Source organism: Cupressus sempervirens, chromosome 11 (genome assembly GCF_028749045.1).
Source record: "Cupressus sempervirens isolate cs-2001-9-10 chromosome 11, ASM2874904v1, whole genome shotgun sequence".
Taxonomy (NCBI): Eukaryota; Viridiplantae; Streptophyta; class Pinopsida; order Cupressales; family Cupressaceae; genus Cupressus; species Cupressus sempervirens.
In genome coordinates, this window is record NC_143128.1 from 429,039,447 (window position 1) to 429,055,838 (window position 16,392).

A 16,392-nucleotide genomic window follows, 5' to 3' on the forward strand; every position below is an offset into this window, starting at 1 on the left:
ACAAGGGTGGGTGTTGATTCATATCTATATAATAACCACCGAAATCAATTACCCTTGTAGATCATAAAATATAATGAACCCATCGATATAATTCCTAAGTTATGATGCCTCAAGCCTTTATTCCATAGGATCTTAGCTTATTAATCAAATGTAATTTTGGATAGGATACCTAGCAAAATAATATACATCAGTCTTGATAAGATCTCAAGTTCATCATTGATATGGAAAATGCCAATCATGGCATCCTTAAATCCCAGAACCTACTTACCATCGTTCTATCATAAGCTGTATGGTAACCATATGCAATTCACATCCTATACACAAGAGCTAGAAACATGACATTACATCTCCCTACTCTTCCTAGATCTAATCATATTTATGTTATTATGATTTATAATAGGGTCCTAGGGAAGAAGTCTTACAAAAATTGAATGACTCAATGAATATTGAAGAACTCAGTAGACACTGTATGGCTCAGTCAACATTGTCTTCATTCACTTCATTAACACTACAAGCTCGACAAACACTAAGAAGCTTGACTTACACTATATAGCTCAGTTAACACTATACTCTTTCTTAGATGCTTGGTAGAGGAAGGATTTGAGAAATACACAATACAAATCCACAAAGCCCTTGAATACATGCATGTAAAAAACCTGTCATAGAGAAGAAAAAGACAAGAAAGAGGTGAGGGTTTGCTCTAAAAATATGTAAATGTATTCTCAAAATTGAAAAAGATGTAAGATAATTACAAATGATCTATCCTTATAGTAGGAGATCAAAACCCAAAAAGGGTAACCTAAAAGGTAAATTCTATTTAATAATTACTAATTAATTATTAAATAAGGATGCAAAAGGTGCATAAAGTGAAATCTTAAGAAGGGAGAAAAGGTAATTTAATAAATTAAATTAAATTAACCTTTTTCTCTAACACCCCCCTTAAGATGAGCAATAATGTAGCTAGAAATAATGTAGAAAGAGCAAGGAAACTACAATACAATGCGGAAAGAAAACTTGGGTCTCGACAACAAGGCCTGATAAGGTACCCAATCACAACGAAATCTCTATGAAATGGAGAAATAGAGAAAATCCAGTGGGAAAAACTCTACTCCAAAAAGAGATAGCTAAAAACCTATTGAAGGATTGCAAAAGCCTCCAACTAGAGGATTGTTCCAGAAAATAGGAACATAGAGTGATTATGAAGAACTATCATTGAAGCATGAAGAAGTCACAAACTCTGTCAAAAAGAAACTACTGATCTGTAGAACCTCCACTAAAATAGAACCTAACCAAGTAGAGAAGGCTATACTCTGCATTGAATCAAGAGGTACACAAAGAAAAATAACTAAACTTAAAAATACAGATGGCATGAAACATCAAAGCCTGAAGAGTTGATCAATCAAACCAAGGAAGCACAAGAAACAATAGAAGAACCCCTCTAATGATGACAAGGGTGAGGTGATAGGAAACTGAGAAAGTGGACCAATAACTCTTGCAAAAAGGAAAGAACCAAGAACATTGAGAGCGAGGAAGAGGTATAGACACCTATAAAGGCATGTGTCATCGACACATCACTGGGTTAATGTCATGGAAGGGACACTCACTTGACAAAGGAAGATGGCACTAAAACACAAATGACTATCCCCCCATGGCACTTGATAATGTGATGCAAGTACAATAAGTCACAATGATGAGCAAGATCCCAAAAATGCAAGGAGTGACACTTTATCTCAATGCATTTGCATAAATGTACTTACAAATGATATCAATAATGATCAAAAAGGGAAAAGAGCTAGTACAACAAATAGTACAACTTGAAAGAAGAAATCCAATGCCACAAAAATGATCCCTGGATCTGAAACACTTAAGATATCCAATATAATACAATAAAGAAAAAACTATGATAAAAAGAGATTGGATCAGAATTTGGAAGACAAACCAACATTTTTGGAAAGAGAATTGAATGAGCTTTCCAAAAATATAATGTTTAAAAAAATGGAGTTGGGATGCTCAAGATACGCCTTCTGGAGTGAGAAAAAGAGCACCCAACTTTGACTGCCCAAATAGGAAACCAAACTACATCAAAACCCAAAAATTCATATGCCATTATCTCCATCTCTGAACCAAATATTGGATACTGTTTTGGATCGAAAAAAGACCCCCATATGCTCAAGATACATCCAAAAAACCAACAACTAGTCAAAAAAGGGCTTGAAGGGCATGCAGGTGGGATGATGTAGTGCTAATGTCAGCACATCACTGCATTAAAATTGATGGTCTAGGGGCCATCGTAGTGAAAAAAAATTGCCATGTAGCATGACACATGGCATCCACATGGCAGTGTTGGCCCAAATGCTAATGTGGCACTTGACACATAGCAAGTGCTAATGGTCTTAGTGCCACATGACAGGTGTTGAAGGCACCATGTGAGTGGTGGAGGGCTAGAGAGTGGTGGAGCCATTGGCAATGTCTAGGTGGGCAGAGGCGGCAAAGCCATAGTGGCAAAAGTTGGTAGAGCAGCGACAAAGCGAGGCTTGGGTGGAGCAGTGGCTGTAGAAAGGATGCTAGTGCTAGAAAAGACCACTGAGATCTAGAAGTTGGCAGTGGTGCTAGAAAAGACTGCTGAGGACCAAAAAACATTTATGCATCATTAGAGAAGGGATCTGTGAGCCAAAAAATAGCCTATGGCCTGATCTTTTCAAAACTTTCAATTTTTTTTTAAAAGTTGCATTTCAGTTTGTGTGTAGAGGCTGTATGACCCTCTTGAGAAAACTTTTTTTCCTCTCAGATCAATGTTGTTCAAAATGGACAAACTTTATATAAAAATGGGGGTTTTGATGCCTTCTAAATCCAACTGTGAGGTATGTTTGGCCTCAAACTGCTCTGAATTTCAGAGACCCCCTATTTTCACAAAAAATACTTGAAACACACTAGATCTAATCTGTCAAACCCTTGTTCTCTTTTTTCTCCAAATAATGAACAAGCTACAATAGATCTGGCTTTGATACCATGAAGGATTTGATCAATACACAATACAAATCTAAAAAGCCCTTGAATACTTACATGTAAAAAACTATCATAGAGAAGAAAAAGACAAGAAAGAGGAGAAGGTTTGCTCTAAAAATATGCAAATGTATTCTTAGAAATGAAAAAGATGTAAGATAATTACACATGATCTATCCTTATAGTAGGAGATTGAAACCCAAAAAGGGTAACCTAAAAGGTAAAAGGATAACCTAAAAGGTAATGCTAAAAGTGCATAAAGTGAAATCCTAAGAAGGGAGAAAAGGTAATTTAATAAATGAAATGAAATTAACCTTTTTCTCTAATAGTAGATACATTGAAGCTCAACATGAATTGCAATCTGATTAATTGGCTTAGTAGCAACTAAAACACTTGGCTTACACTGCTAGTAGTATGATAAGCTCAGTAGCAAATGTAGAGCTGAGTAGCAATGTAAAAAAATGACTAAGTTTTGAGTCACTAATAGACAAATGATTTGACCATAAGGCCAACACCAAAAACATGGACATTTGTCCTAGGACATTTGTAAGTGTTCAAAAACTCATCATTGAGCATTTTGATCACCACTTCCCAAAACTTCAACTAGTCAATCTTGTAAACATTCTACATCCTGAAAAATTAAAATGGGACCAGTGAATGTAGGAATTTGACCTAAAGTCTCCAAAGAAAAATTAGCTTCCATGGTAGCACCAGAAGAATTCAACACTAAACACGCTCAAAAGATAGATCACAAGGTGCAAATGGTCCTCATCGCAACCAATTTAAAGACAAGGCTTAGCCCTCACCAAATGTTGGCACAAGCGATATGTCCTTGCCAAATGAAGCCATGAATGCCCCTTTGCACACTTCCATTATTGCCTCAACCTCCCCCCCTATCCACACAGATTTGAGGTCACATCGATTGCCTTACATGATACTCTCCACCTCCATTTCCATAAAAGCTATAATCATGTGTCGAAGAGGTACAAAAACCTTAACCAACATGTGGGTATTAGAATGCTGACTCATCTAGAATGTTTGGGTGAAGATCTTGAAAAGGTTCAAGTTTGTCAACAAGGGACTTGTCTACTCCTATGTTTGAAATTTTATCTAGCACCATGTTTGCCCCTCTCAACACACGTGTGACTTTGAATTCTTGAAAGGATTCCAACAAACATTGAATACACCTAATGTGCCTCTTGAGATACCATTTATCCATAGATCATTTGATGATGCCATATATAATCAGTTGTGAATCTTCTTTTAGATGTAGTTTCCTTACTCTCAATCATTGGGCCATCCAGACCACTTCAAAAGCTTCCTTGCATTCAACTTCATTATTTGTTCCATAGCACAATCTCTTTGCTCCCATCACAATGATGGACCCCTAAGCATGACGAGCCACATACCCAACCCTAACTTGGCTTGGGTTATCTCTAAATGCCCTATCAAAGTTTATTGTTATCCATCCCTCTGTTGACAGGGTCCAAGTGCATGTCAACCCCTTCCCAAGAGGTTGAACCCTTACCACCCCTATTAACATGATTAACTCATTTATTGCTTGATATCAATTATTTAATTTATTTGTTAACTATTGATAATTCTATGTATCTTATAACTTACATCACTATTTTAAAATTATTATTCAAATTAATCATTCTTCATAATTCTATTAATCACCCAAATTAATAACTACTTACCAAAGATTTGAACAAACTAGACATTTAATAGCAATATCCCTATTCAACAATTTTAATTGTAAACCTTTTAATTACCAACCATAAAATTATTTAAATAGATATTTATTATAATCTAGATAAATTGCAACAACTCATTTTTTATTATAGTTATCTGTCTTTTCTTTTAATATAAAATTTTGATGTTATAAACCTATACTCCCCTTTGTGTCATTCTCCTTTTTAACAATTTCTCTTTTATATATATATATTTAAAAATCTATTTTAATAAAGATATTAAAATAATGATAAGGGTCTTTAATCATTAAGGCCCCGTTTGGTTGCTGGAATATGAGTGGAATAGGAAAACGAAATTAGAATATGTTTTATATTCGCTGTTTGGTAAGCTCAATCGGAATTGGGAATAGGAAGACATATTCCAATTTTGCCCCTAAAATGAGCATATGTCTATGCCAAAAAATATCTGTTATTGGAATAGGCCATTTCCATTTCCATTACGATTTTTCATTAAAAAATGTTTTTTATTTTTAAATTTTTTTTTTTGAATATTTTTTTTTTTTTAAATTTTTTTTTTTTGATTTTTTTTTTGAATTTTTTTTGTTAAATTTTTTTAATAACATTTTTTTAAATTATATCTATTTGTTTAAAAAAATGAAAACGAAAATGAATTAACTAAAAAAATTATAAATTAAATTTTTTTTTAGGAAAAATGTTTTTAAAAATACAAAACTTAACCTTATTCCTATTCTATTTTTGTACAACCAAACAATAGATTAACATATTCCCAGTCGAATTCCAAGTGCACCAAACATGATTGGAATTGCCTATTTCTATTCCCATTCCTCATTTCCATTCCCATTCCATTTTTCTATTCTAATTTTCTATTCCTATGCTAGCAACCAAACGGGGCCTAAGGCTCCGTTTGGTCAGAGGAATTGGGCAGGAATAAGAAAATCTAAATACTTGCATTCACCAATTTGACATTTATTTGCAAAATACAAAATTGGAATTAGAATTTGCCTATCCTAATTTGACCCCAAAATGAGCATAGCGAAATTCTTAAAAGTAGGTGGAATAAGAATATCTTATTCTTATTCTAGTTTTTAATAAACCCAATTTGATGGGTTGTCAGGTCCATGACTTTGACGTTTGATTGTATTTTGCCACTCAAATGCATTTTTTGATTATTTTCTCTATTCATCATAAAATATAAACTAGGTCAACATTATTTAATTATATGTATTTTTTTAATAACAAAAAAGACTAATATATCTTTTCTAAATTTTAATAAAATTATCTTTACAAATAAATCTTATGTTTTAGTCTTATAATTAAAACTATGTTGAAAATCATTGAAATATATATTAATGATCTCAACTTATTTGTATTTTTTATTTTCTTAAATATATTTAAAAATAAAATGATTTTAGCTTTAATCTTAAAATCATTAAAATAACTTGATTCAATTTATAATTAAATTTATAATATAAAATATAATATGTTCTTTGAATTTTGATGAATTTGAAAGGTTGTGGTATATATTTCATTATAAAGTCAATTTAAAAAATAAAATAAAGGCTAATTTGGCTTCTAAGAAATTAATTTAAAAAGTCAATTTTTATAAATAAAAAGTCTTGTTTATTTAAAATATTATTAAATTAAAAATTATAATTTAATTATTAAAATTTTAAAACAAAACTTATTCCAATTCCAATTTCAATTGTTGCAACCAAACATAGAATATGCATCTTTCGACTCCTCTTCAAGTTAACCAAATAGGTCCGAATGATATTCCAAAACTTATTTTAAGAATGCACAAAAACCATAAATAGCTTTAGCTTATTACAACATGTGGCAATAAAGTAAAACCCATTTTTACCTCTTGTATTAAACTTAACATTGACTTTCAATTAAATATTTTTAAATTAACTACAAACTTGTCTTTTTACAATAGATATTTAACTTTAGTTAATTTTCTCTTTTGCTGCTTTCTTCTTAATAAGTAAACTTCCTAGTATTTTTACTTACAATATAATTATTTCTCCTTAGATTTTAATTATAAGACGATTTTTCAATTGTTTTAATATATATATTACTTATATGATAATTTTCTACCTAACCAAATCATCATATAATACAAGTGAAATTACCATCAATTATATATAATTTTATTTTTTCGCAATATTCTCATTCTGTATAGTACTAATTTATCAATTCAAGGTTATTTCCACCATTGTTTTTCTTAGGGAAGAAATCAGTTTTCTTCTTAACCTAGTTTAAATTTCTTTATTAATTTCTTTCACCCACACGTGTAAACAATATAGGACTAATATATATTTGATTTAATGAATAACTGCATTTATTAATCAAACTATTTATTTTACTATATATATAGAATTATCATTTATGAAGGTATCACAAAGACTTTGATCTCAAGAAATACATATAGTCAATGATTAAAGACACTCTTCTCACAACTAATATAGATAGATAGATAAATAAAAATTTAACGTCCACGAGGCCAAAAATAGCCTATGGGACAGCAAGACAACTCAAGCAGACTTAAGTAGACAATGCACTTGGCATAGTGGGTTTAGATTTCCCTTTATGTTCCCAAGGTTCAACTCCCATGATCTTGGAGGTTAAAGTCCTAAAAATCAGTTATTCGTGTAGATTTTGCAATGAGCAGGATCAAATACGTGTTAGCTCTTTAAAACATTAGGAGTAACAGTCGACTGTCTTAAAGCGGAAGGTGAGATGTGGACGGGGATCATTCACATCCTCCAATTATCTCCTCAATTTGGGGCAAGTAGATGAGCAAAGTGGCTTTGCACATTACCCATCAATCTCCTCAACGCAATTGATGGCAGCCGCAGCGATAATTTCACGCTCTCTCGGCCACACAAATGGTTGTGCCCCGCTTTCATCTTCCTCCTCTCCGTCTCTCTGCAAAACTCAGGTATGAAATTGAAAATTTATCATCCCATCCCTATATTTCCTTTTAGTTATTGTTCTTTGTTTTGACGATTACCAGAGGATTTCTTGCGGATTGGCGCTTAATGAGGCGAGAAAGGGTGTGTTTGTGTACAAAAGATACAAATGCAAGATGCAAGTGTCAGCAAGGAGTGCAGGGGCGTCGAAGGCGATTGAAGCGGAAGTGGATAAACCTCTTGGCTTGGCACTCGGCCAGAAGAGTGGTGGCGGTGTAGTAATCACGGTCTGTTTCTTTCTCTTCCTCCATTCCCCTTTTGGAAATCGGAACTAGCTAGGTATAAGCACATTCTGTGGTTAACAACTTTTCGACCCAATTTCCAGGCAATAGAAAATGGGGGGAACGCTGCCAAAGCGGGTTTGAAAGTTGGGGATCAAGTATTGTACACCAGTAGTTTCTTTGGAGATGAACTCTGGCCCGCTGATAAATTGGGTTTCACTAAAACTGCCATCCAAGCAAAACCCGATTCAATTTATTTTGTAGTTAGCAGGTCAGTGTCTGATGCCCTAGTTAGCGAATTCTCCCCAATCTTGATGGGAAACCAAGGGAATGGCCTGAAATGAATGTGATGTGGTTGCAGAGGTGCAGATGTGAATGTGAAGAGATTACCGAAGAGACCAGCGCCCCCTCGCTTCGGAAGAAAGCTAACAGAGGCGCAGAAGGTACATGCATCTTTGTCTTCACGAGTCTACAATTTAGAGACTATAAATTTGACATGGCTTCCTCTCTAAATTGTCACAGGCTCGGGCGACTCACATTTGTCTGGACTGTGGATACATATACACCCAACCTAAACCATTCGATGAGCAGGCAAGTGAATTAATAATCCCTACCCTGTTTGTGTTCAAGTACTAGTAGACCATAATTTATTTATTGTGTGTTCAGGCGGACACATACGTTTGCCCACAATGCTCAGCACCAAAGAAGCGTTTTGCGCAGTATGATGTGAAGAGTGGCAAAGCCATCGGTGGCGCATTGCCTCCAATTGGGGTAGTGCTTGGACTATTGCTTGGTGTTGCAGGTGTTGCTGCATTGCTCGTCTATGGCCTTCAGTGATACACAATTTAGTCATTATCATAACTGGACCTTAGATAAATTATTTGTAGAAATGAGTGCCTCAAATTTTAAATTATCGAATGTACAACTTTGTTGCCAATTCACCGTGTAGCCTAGCATCAGAGTTTGATATTTTAAATTTACTCAGAATTCTCACTCGTATGTTGTCTCTGGATTACTGGGGCATCATGAGCATAATTTCATGACAAAAAAACCATGGCTTTGTAATCACTCTCAGGTGTAAATGGATTGGCATTTAAGCCTTTGTAGGCACCATCGATTACCAATTTTATTAAATCTTTGGCAGACGAATTCCAATAATTTGGCAGTTTCAGTGGTAGATTTGAAGCTGTCTGGTTGCTTATAGACGTATTTCAAGTGTATTCTTTGTCAAAGGATTTGAGTGGTGGTTCTCGCTTAATTCATCTGGGAGCTCCTAATCTCTATTGTCTATTGTTGCCAATTGAAGATTCTCAGTCATTTTGTTTCGCTCTTGTTCTTTTTTCCACCAGACCTCAAAACTTGCTCCTGTTCAGATATAAGCTTTGTCTTCCTTTAATTATGCTTTTCAGGCGGAGATCCTCTTCCAAATTTCATGAGATAAATTTTTATTTATTTTAAAAATATGTTTTATTGATATTCATATTTCTTTTTAGATTATTCTAATGATTTTATGTAATTTTAGGGGCAAGTTAACACAATTGTACTTGAGATTCTTAGAGGAGTTTTTAGATTATTAAAGAAATGTTTCTTATATTATTGTTGGTCTCACTTTTATTTTTTTGTTTTTTGAGGATGTCGATTAGATCATAATTTATATATTAGAAGAGATTGTAACTACTAGTCCTATGATTCTCAACCCCAAAACAACAAAGATAATATTGCCCATAACTGGTTCCAACTCTCACAACCACTTACCTCATTTCATGGTGTTGGTACTCTTGACACTCTAGAGCATAAGTTTCAATTGATGCTTGATGTTTTGTGTTGACTAAAGAATCTAAAAATCTTTTCATGAAGAATTTACTTCTCCTTGATCTACCTTGAGAATTTTCATGAAATGGGTTGGTTTTCTTCCACTTCAATCTCGAAATTCTCTTAAGTATTAAACAATCTTTGATTTGTTCCTAAAGAGATGTATTCGTATCTTTTTGTCATAAACAAGAAAAAGTAAGTACTTGTTAGCATTCAGGTAATCTTCATAAAGATAGTTAAATTGAGAACATTTTTAACATGATAGATGACCCTTTTCCAATTATCCAAGGAATGTAGCTAAAAACAAAAAAAATTAGTTGCCTTTGTGACTTTGTTCATAAATGAAAGGTCCAATGTAATGCTAAAAGTCAATGTAATAGTATCATTCTAAAAAGGGCAAGAAACGATGTTTTATTAAAAAGTATGTTTCGGTACTAATGAGATAGATTTCAATGAAAAAGGAAAAATAAAATATACCATATTATCTCAATGAGTTTATAAAAGAAGAGGTTTGGGATAGAACAAGTCATTCATTTTGTTGTGAACAAACATTCAATTTGAAATTCTATTCTTCTTTTTTCTTAAAGGGAAAAACTCATTTGACATCAATATTTGAGGAATGCAAGATCTCTATTTTTCTTGTAGATTTGAAGATGAAAACTCTCTTATACATTCAAGAAATTTCATTAAAAAGTTATTAGTGTTGAAATGTTTGAAGAAATTTTAGTTTGTGAATACCGTGAAGGGATTTAATATCTTAACATTTGTTGCAATGATATGTATCACTTCTACATTGTTATGTTACAATTCCACATCTATTTCAAATTGGTTTGAAGACTTTGTTGATATCAAGAGTTGCATGGTTTGCAAATTGCTCATGTGGCATGACTTAGATCATTTAATAGGTGGGTATATGTATTTTTAAGCTTTCAATGGAGCATAAGACATCTTAATATCGGGAAGCTATGACATCATGTTTGAAGATATCAATTAAAATTTTGTTACTTTATATATATATTATTTTGATTGATCATTGGGCATTTTATACTTTAGCAAATTATTGTTCAATTTATTTTTCCTGAATATGATTGTGTAAGTTGGATCATCGCAATCAAATTGTGTTGATTCTTATTTTTTAACTTTATGATGTCGTATTCCCATTATACCATCTTTTGTATTGATGTTGACTATTGTTCAACACTTTTCTGGACCATTGTACCATTTTGGGTAGTTGTACTACTAGAATTCTACAACAAAGTCATTGATGTTTAGAAAACATTGTTAATTGCATCTTCACAAGTTTTTAAGTGGCTGCGCTTTCTCTAATCATTGTACATCCTTATATTAATTAAATTTTGTGAGTGGTTTCTATGAATAATTTCAATATTTTGTATTGTCAAAATTATTTCTTGATGCCTATTTAAGTTTTTATTTAAATTTAGACATTGTTCTTTATTCACAATTTTACATTAGTGTACATGAATGCTATATTCTATGCATTTTCAAGTTTATTATTTGCAATAAGTGTTTTTGGTTTGTCTATTGTTGCAAACACAACCAATTATTAGTTATCTTGTACGTCGCCACAATACCAACAACAACCACTCTTGAAAAAAAATAGATTCCCTTAGCCTATTGCTATAGACAAGCTTGCTTGGCGTAGGAAGAGTGTGTATATATCATTATCATTAAATGAGAATATGATGGCATTAACATGCCTAGGCCTAGTTATTATTTGGATTGCCTACTACATGATCATTATGTGTATATGTTGTAGCTATGATCATTATATATCATTATGCAGCTTAGATCAGTAAAGGATTGTTTGGATTTCCTACTATATGATCATATGATGGACATTAACAGATCTAAGCCTAGTTATTATTTATGATCATAGTATAGTCTACTTCAATATATTATAGTATCGTATAGTTAGTACAATTACTACGACTACCACTACTGCTAAATGACCTAGCCTCCTACTCCTACTGGCCATTGATGTGGTTGTATGCAAGCCAATTGTACTACACTATGTACACAAAACCCTTCCTTTTCCTTTCCCTTTCTTCCTTCTTCATTGAGAAAGATCATTGTAGACACACAGATCACAAGGGCACAACAAGAAACAAAATATATATTCACTATTGAATCCTAAATGAAGTTTTTAAACTATAGTTACATTAAAAACTAACAAGTTATGATATGAGGCATCTAAAGTGAATTGAGCATATCATAGGATGGAAATTTGTAATTGTTCATTCGATGATGCATGACATGAATGGTAGTTCCATGTAAATTTTATTACTAAATATTATTAACAAATCTATGTATATACCAAAAGAAATATCACTAACATTTTAACAAAATTATGTATATACTTGAAATATGTAAGGCCTAATAGTGAAGTGTAAAATGTGTAGAAAAAGGAGTGCCGAAAGAGATTGAATGTATTTTAGTTTTTATTAAGAACACAATTAAGATCATTCAAAAGTTTCTTCTAAGTGAGATTTGCAATAACCAAATGATTGGTCAAAAATGAGTTTGGGAGGGGAAATGCATCTATTGTTTGCAACTTGGAGCAACATCTTCAAAGGAAAAAAAAACTAAATGGGAAAGGATGCTTTTTCTGAATGATGTATTTTGAGATAATTTATATATGTGCCTCTCCCATTTGATTCCTGTAAGTCATCCTAATGGATGCTAGCTTGATGATCTAGATTTCTTTGTGATGTGATTGTGTTATGAATATTTACATCATTCTTGCAGTAATCTTTTACTATTGTGCTAATGAATGATTTAAATAGATTATTTTAATGAAATTAATCAGATGCTTTAATTATGTAATTTTCAATAATTGTTACTTTGACTATTATATATTGTGCATCTACACTTGATTGTGTTTTTATTGTGCAGTTGTTATATCCTTAGCAGTGGCATATGGAGTTAGTGATCAAACCTTTCATGTTGAGCCAATATCATCCCTATATGGATGATGTATCTTTTATTGTTATTTTAATCCTCTAGTAATTGGTAAATCCAGATTCATAATGCATTATGTGATTAGATTCTTGAGCGTGTTTGTGCATTTAGGAATTCATAGTGGTCATGGAAGTTATCTAATTATTGCAATTTAATGTCTTAAGGAAAATTTATAGTAATTTATCTTATTTTAATTACCGACAGCTTTGCTGTAGTTGAATTCCATTCAATTGGAATTGTCTGATTTTGTCTAGGTTGAGAAGGGGTTTAATCTAGTAAGCCAGTCATTTTTCCTAATTTTATATTTCACTTTTAAAGTGAATATATATCCCAAAAAGTGAGTTATTTCTCACTTCTCACTTGAAATTTGATTTTGGAGAGCAAAATCCCAAATCCTCTCGAGGAGGAATTATTGTTTTTCTCATTATGGGAGCTATGGGCATGGGATCGACACGAGGTTCATCTTGTTGGATCTGGCCTAGGGAGATCTTGATTTGACGAGACTTTCAACAGCTTTTGTGGAACTATTATTTTATCGTGAGCATACCTGTATTTGTCCTTTTGGCTACCAGGTAGGGCTCTCCCATTTTTATATTTTGGCTTTGGTTTAGAGTATATTTTGGATAGCAGTTTTCTAGGAGGTAGAGAACTAGTGTTTCCCTCCACTCTTGTATATTGGCTCTACCCCGTTGGGTGGGTACGAGCATTTGATTACTTCATGACTTGGGGTTTTGGGTTTTCAGTTCATTGTGCCTATTGTTTTTTCATATAGAGTTCGAACCCAAGTTTTATTGATATTTGGAGTTTTTATACCTGATGGTAAAAAGGGTTTTTATTTTGTTGAATTTTGGTCATTTATGATTTTGCATCGATTTGTGTGTCATCCAATTTTCTTGGGTGTTTCTTGGCACTGAGGTTGGTCATGGATTTAGATTGCCCATTAGAAATCCAATCTAGCCATAGATGTATTTTTCTTGCATTGGGATTTGTGTCAAATCTGTCCTCCTAACAATGTGCTTGGCTAAGTGATTTTTATACTGGTTAGTTTTTGTTCTCTCATCCAACCCTTGTTTTCTATTGATTTTGTGTTGTTGATTGTTTCCACACATGAGCACTTGTGCATGCATTTGATTTGATCTTGCGAGACCCAAACTCTCATATTTAGGTTGGTTGAGGGATTGTCCATTTGGGGTTGGGTTGGGGACTTGCATTGCCTCTGGGAACTCATTGTGAGATGAGCATGGGCATGTAGGGTAGACATGTGGAGTAGCTTCTCTCGTATACCCTAGTTGTATTTTGACAAGGTAGTGCGAAGAAGTTCTAACAAGTGATAACTAAATTAATAAATGGGTAATACAACTCAATATTAGATAAGTGAATGCCTCTACAATGTATCCAAGGGCATGGTGTGATGGTCTCCTAAAGGATTCGTTCTACACCCAATATAGCTTGAGCTTTTTGATGCCAAGAAACTTACACTCTACTAGAGAACCTACATAGTTATCCATAGTGGATGTGACCAACAACCTGATGTATTGTGTAATGCCCCACTTGGAGATCCTTGGATTAAGGATAAATATAAGCCAAAATATATTTTTTTTTAAAAGTATGGATGCACATGACATACAACATATGAGGATCACAAAGATCACAATGGAAGATTAAACAAACATCCAAACACCAACGGATCTTCAAACACTACTACTAACCAAAATGACTAACCACAGAAGGACACAAATGATTTCAAATATGAAAACATACTAAATTTGAAATGCAATTCCAAGGTATTTGAGAACACCATAAAGAGTATCCAAAACACCTCTGAAAAACTTTTGGACAAATCGAAAAATGCCCGCTGTCTTCCCAGATAGGTTTTTCCAAAACCTAGGTGATACTATAAATCAACATAGCGCGATACTTTCTAGTATCGTACGACCTTTCTAATGAAGGTGTGCAATACAATTAGGGTTTGGGTGGCACTTCTCAAGAAGGTGTGCAATACTTCACAAGTATCGTTTGACCTTTCTCCAATGGGTGTGTGATACTACAAAGAGTCACATGATAGAGTTTATATGGATTTGTGATACTTTCCAATATCACACAATTCTTCTTCTTTGGGCATGCTATACTTTAAGGTATCACCTAATGTTGATGCATGGTCACCCAAGAAAAGAAAGAAACAATTCTATGGACAAAATAGGAAATCAAAACCTTCACACTGGGGAATACCAAATCCATAGTTAAGGCATAGACACTCAAAACAATAACTACTAGACTGAATTGCATCTAAAAATCTAGCAAAACAGTAATAGAAAGTACAGAAGGTAAAATAAATAACTCATAGATACAACCAAAAATAAATAACTTTCAAATACAACTAAAAATGATGGCAAAGCAAGGTCTCCCCGAGCTAGATCCAACGAGTCCGTCCTCAGGTAGATCACACACCCGTAGCTCTCACAATGAACAAAAAACCAATCCTTCAGAAAAGGATTTCAAAAAAAAATCTCCAATTTCTAAATTGAAAAAGTGAAAAGCTAAGGAATTAAATTCCTCTTTCAATTCTTATTCACTTTTCAAGTGAATAATCGATTAGGGCAAATAGCCAGTTAGACTAGCTAAAATTTGAAACCACCTAAATAAAAATAGGCTATTCCTAGAAATAGGAATTCATCTACGGAAAAGCTATCATAAATTAAATTCAATAAAATTTAAAGCCCAAAAACCCAAAATCATAGAAATTTCATTAACAACTTTCGTGACAATGTGAACCTCTAAATGCATAGACATGCTTAATGGTCTAGTCACATAATGTAGACAAGTTTGGATTTACTAATCACCGAAAGGTTTAATTTAAACAATTAAATAAGGTACATTGATCATACAGGGATGACATTGGTAAAATATGAATAGCTAAATCACTAACTCCATGTGCTGCCAGGGATATAATTCCTACACAGTAAAACACACGATCAAGTGCAATTGCATATAATATTGTGGCTAAAGTGATAAATACATTAAATGAATAGTTTAACCATTTATTCAATTTATACCTAAATAATCTATTTATATCACTCATGTTCGCATAAGCACAATGTTACAAGAATGAAGTAAATCACCATAGTATAAAGTCCATCACATAATAGAATTAGACATCAACATGCAAATGTGATAAACTGAGCAACATAGTAGTATAACATCTGACCCTCAAGTCATCTCAAAGTATAAAATAATAATAGTATAAAATATCTCTCCATTCAAAATATAACAAGGTTTAGACTGCAAACACCAGAGACACCAGATATTGCATTATTTTCATGATCATTTAGATGTTGGTATCATGTTCTTGATTGGTGTGTGTGTTAGCCATGAGTGATTATCTTAAGTGATTTTAGTCAGGTCATTATCTCCATGAGCACGACAGGAGTGGGCCTATGAGTACCATGTGGTTGGGAGGTATAGCTACCTATACTACTATTGGGGACTAGTGTACAAAGGTGGTCTACTTTGTTTGAGACCGATGTTGGATTTTCACTCAGTGCTTCAGTGTATTTGGAGTATGTTCTCTTGTGATTTATGGTTTATCACTGGATGCATGGATATCATGTTTTATATGATGTATAGTATGTTTACTGGAAGCATTCTTTTTTCATGATGTTGTATCATATTGCTAGATGAGGTTTCTTACCA

At 33.2% G+C, this 16,392-nt stretch overlaps 1 protein-coding gene across 1 annotated transcript; it reads left to right on the plus strand.

The window, feature by feature from the left end:
* Positions 1 to 7,428: 7,428 nt before the first annotated feature.
* ENH1 (rubredoxin family protein) lies at positions 7,429 to 9,069 on the plus strand. Its single transcript, XM_089810168.1, has 6 exons — positions 7,429 to 7,659; positions 7,735 to 7,917; positions 8,016 to 8,182; positions 8,273 to 8,354; positions 8,434 to 8,502; positions 8,578 to 9,069. Exons 1-6 carry the CDS (start codon positions 7,564 to 7,566, stop codon positions 8,746 to 8,748), a joined length of 768 nt encoding a protein of 255 aa, XP_089666294.1. The 5' UTR covers positions 7,429 to 7,563; the 3' UTR covers positions 8,749 to 9,069.
* The last annotated feature ends 7,323 nt before the right edge of the window (positions 9,070 to 16,392 follow it).

Coding starts and splice junctions, on each gene's coding strand:
- ENH1 (XM_089810168.1), top strand. CDS start 7,564: ATGGCAGCCGCAGCGATAATTTCACGCTCTCTCGGCCACACAAATGGT. Junction 7,660..7,734: donor CGTCTCTCTGCAAAACTCAG/GTATGAAATTGA, acceptor GACGATTACCAG/AGGATTTCTTGCGGATTGGC. Junction 8,183..8,272: donor ATTTATTTTGTAGTTAGCAG/GTCAGTGTCTGA, acceptor ATGTGGTTGCAG/AGGTGCAGATGTGAATGTGA.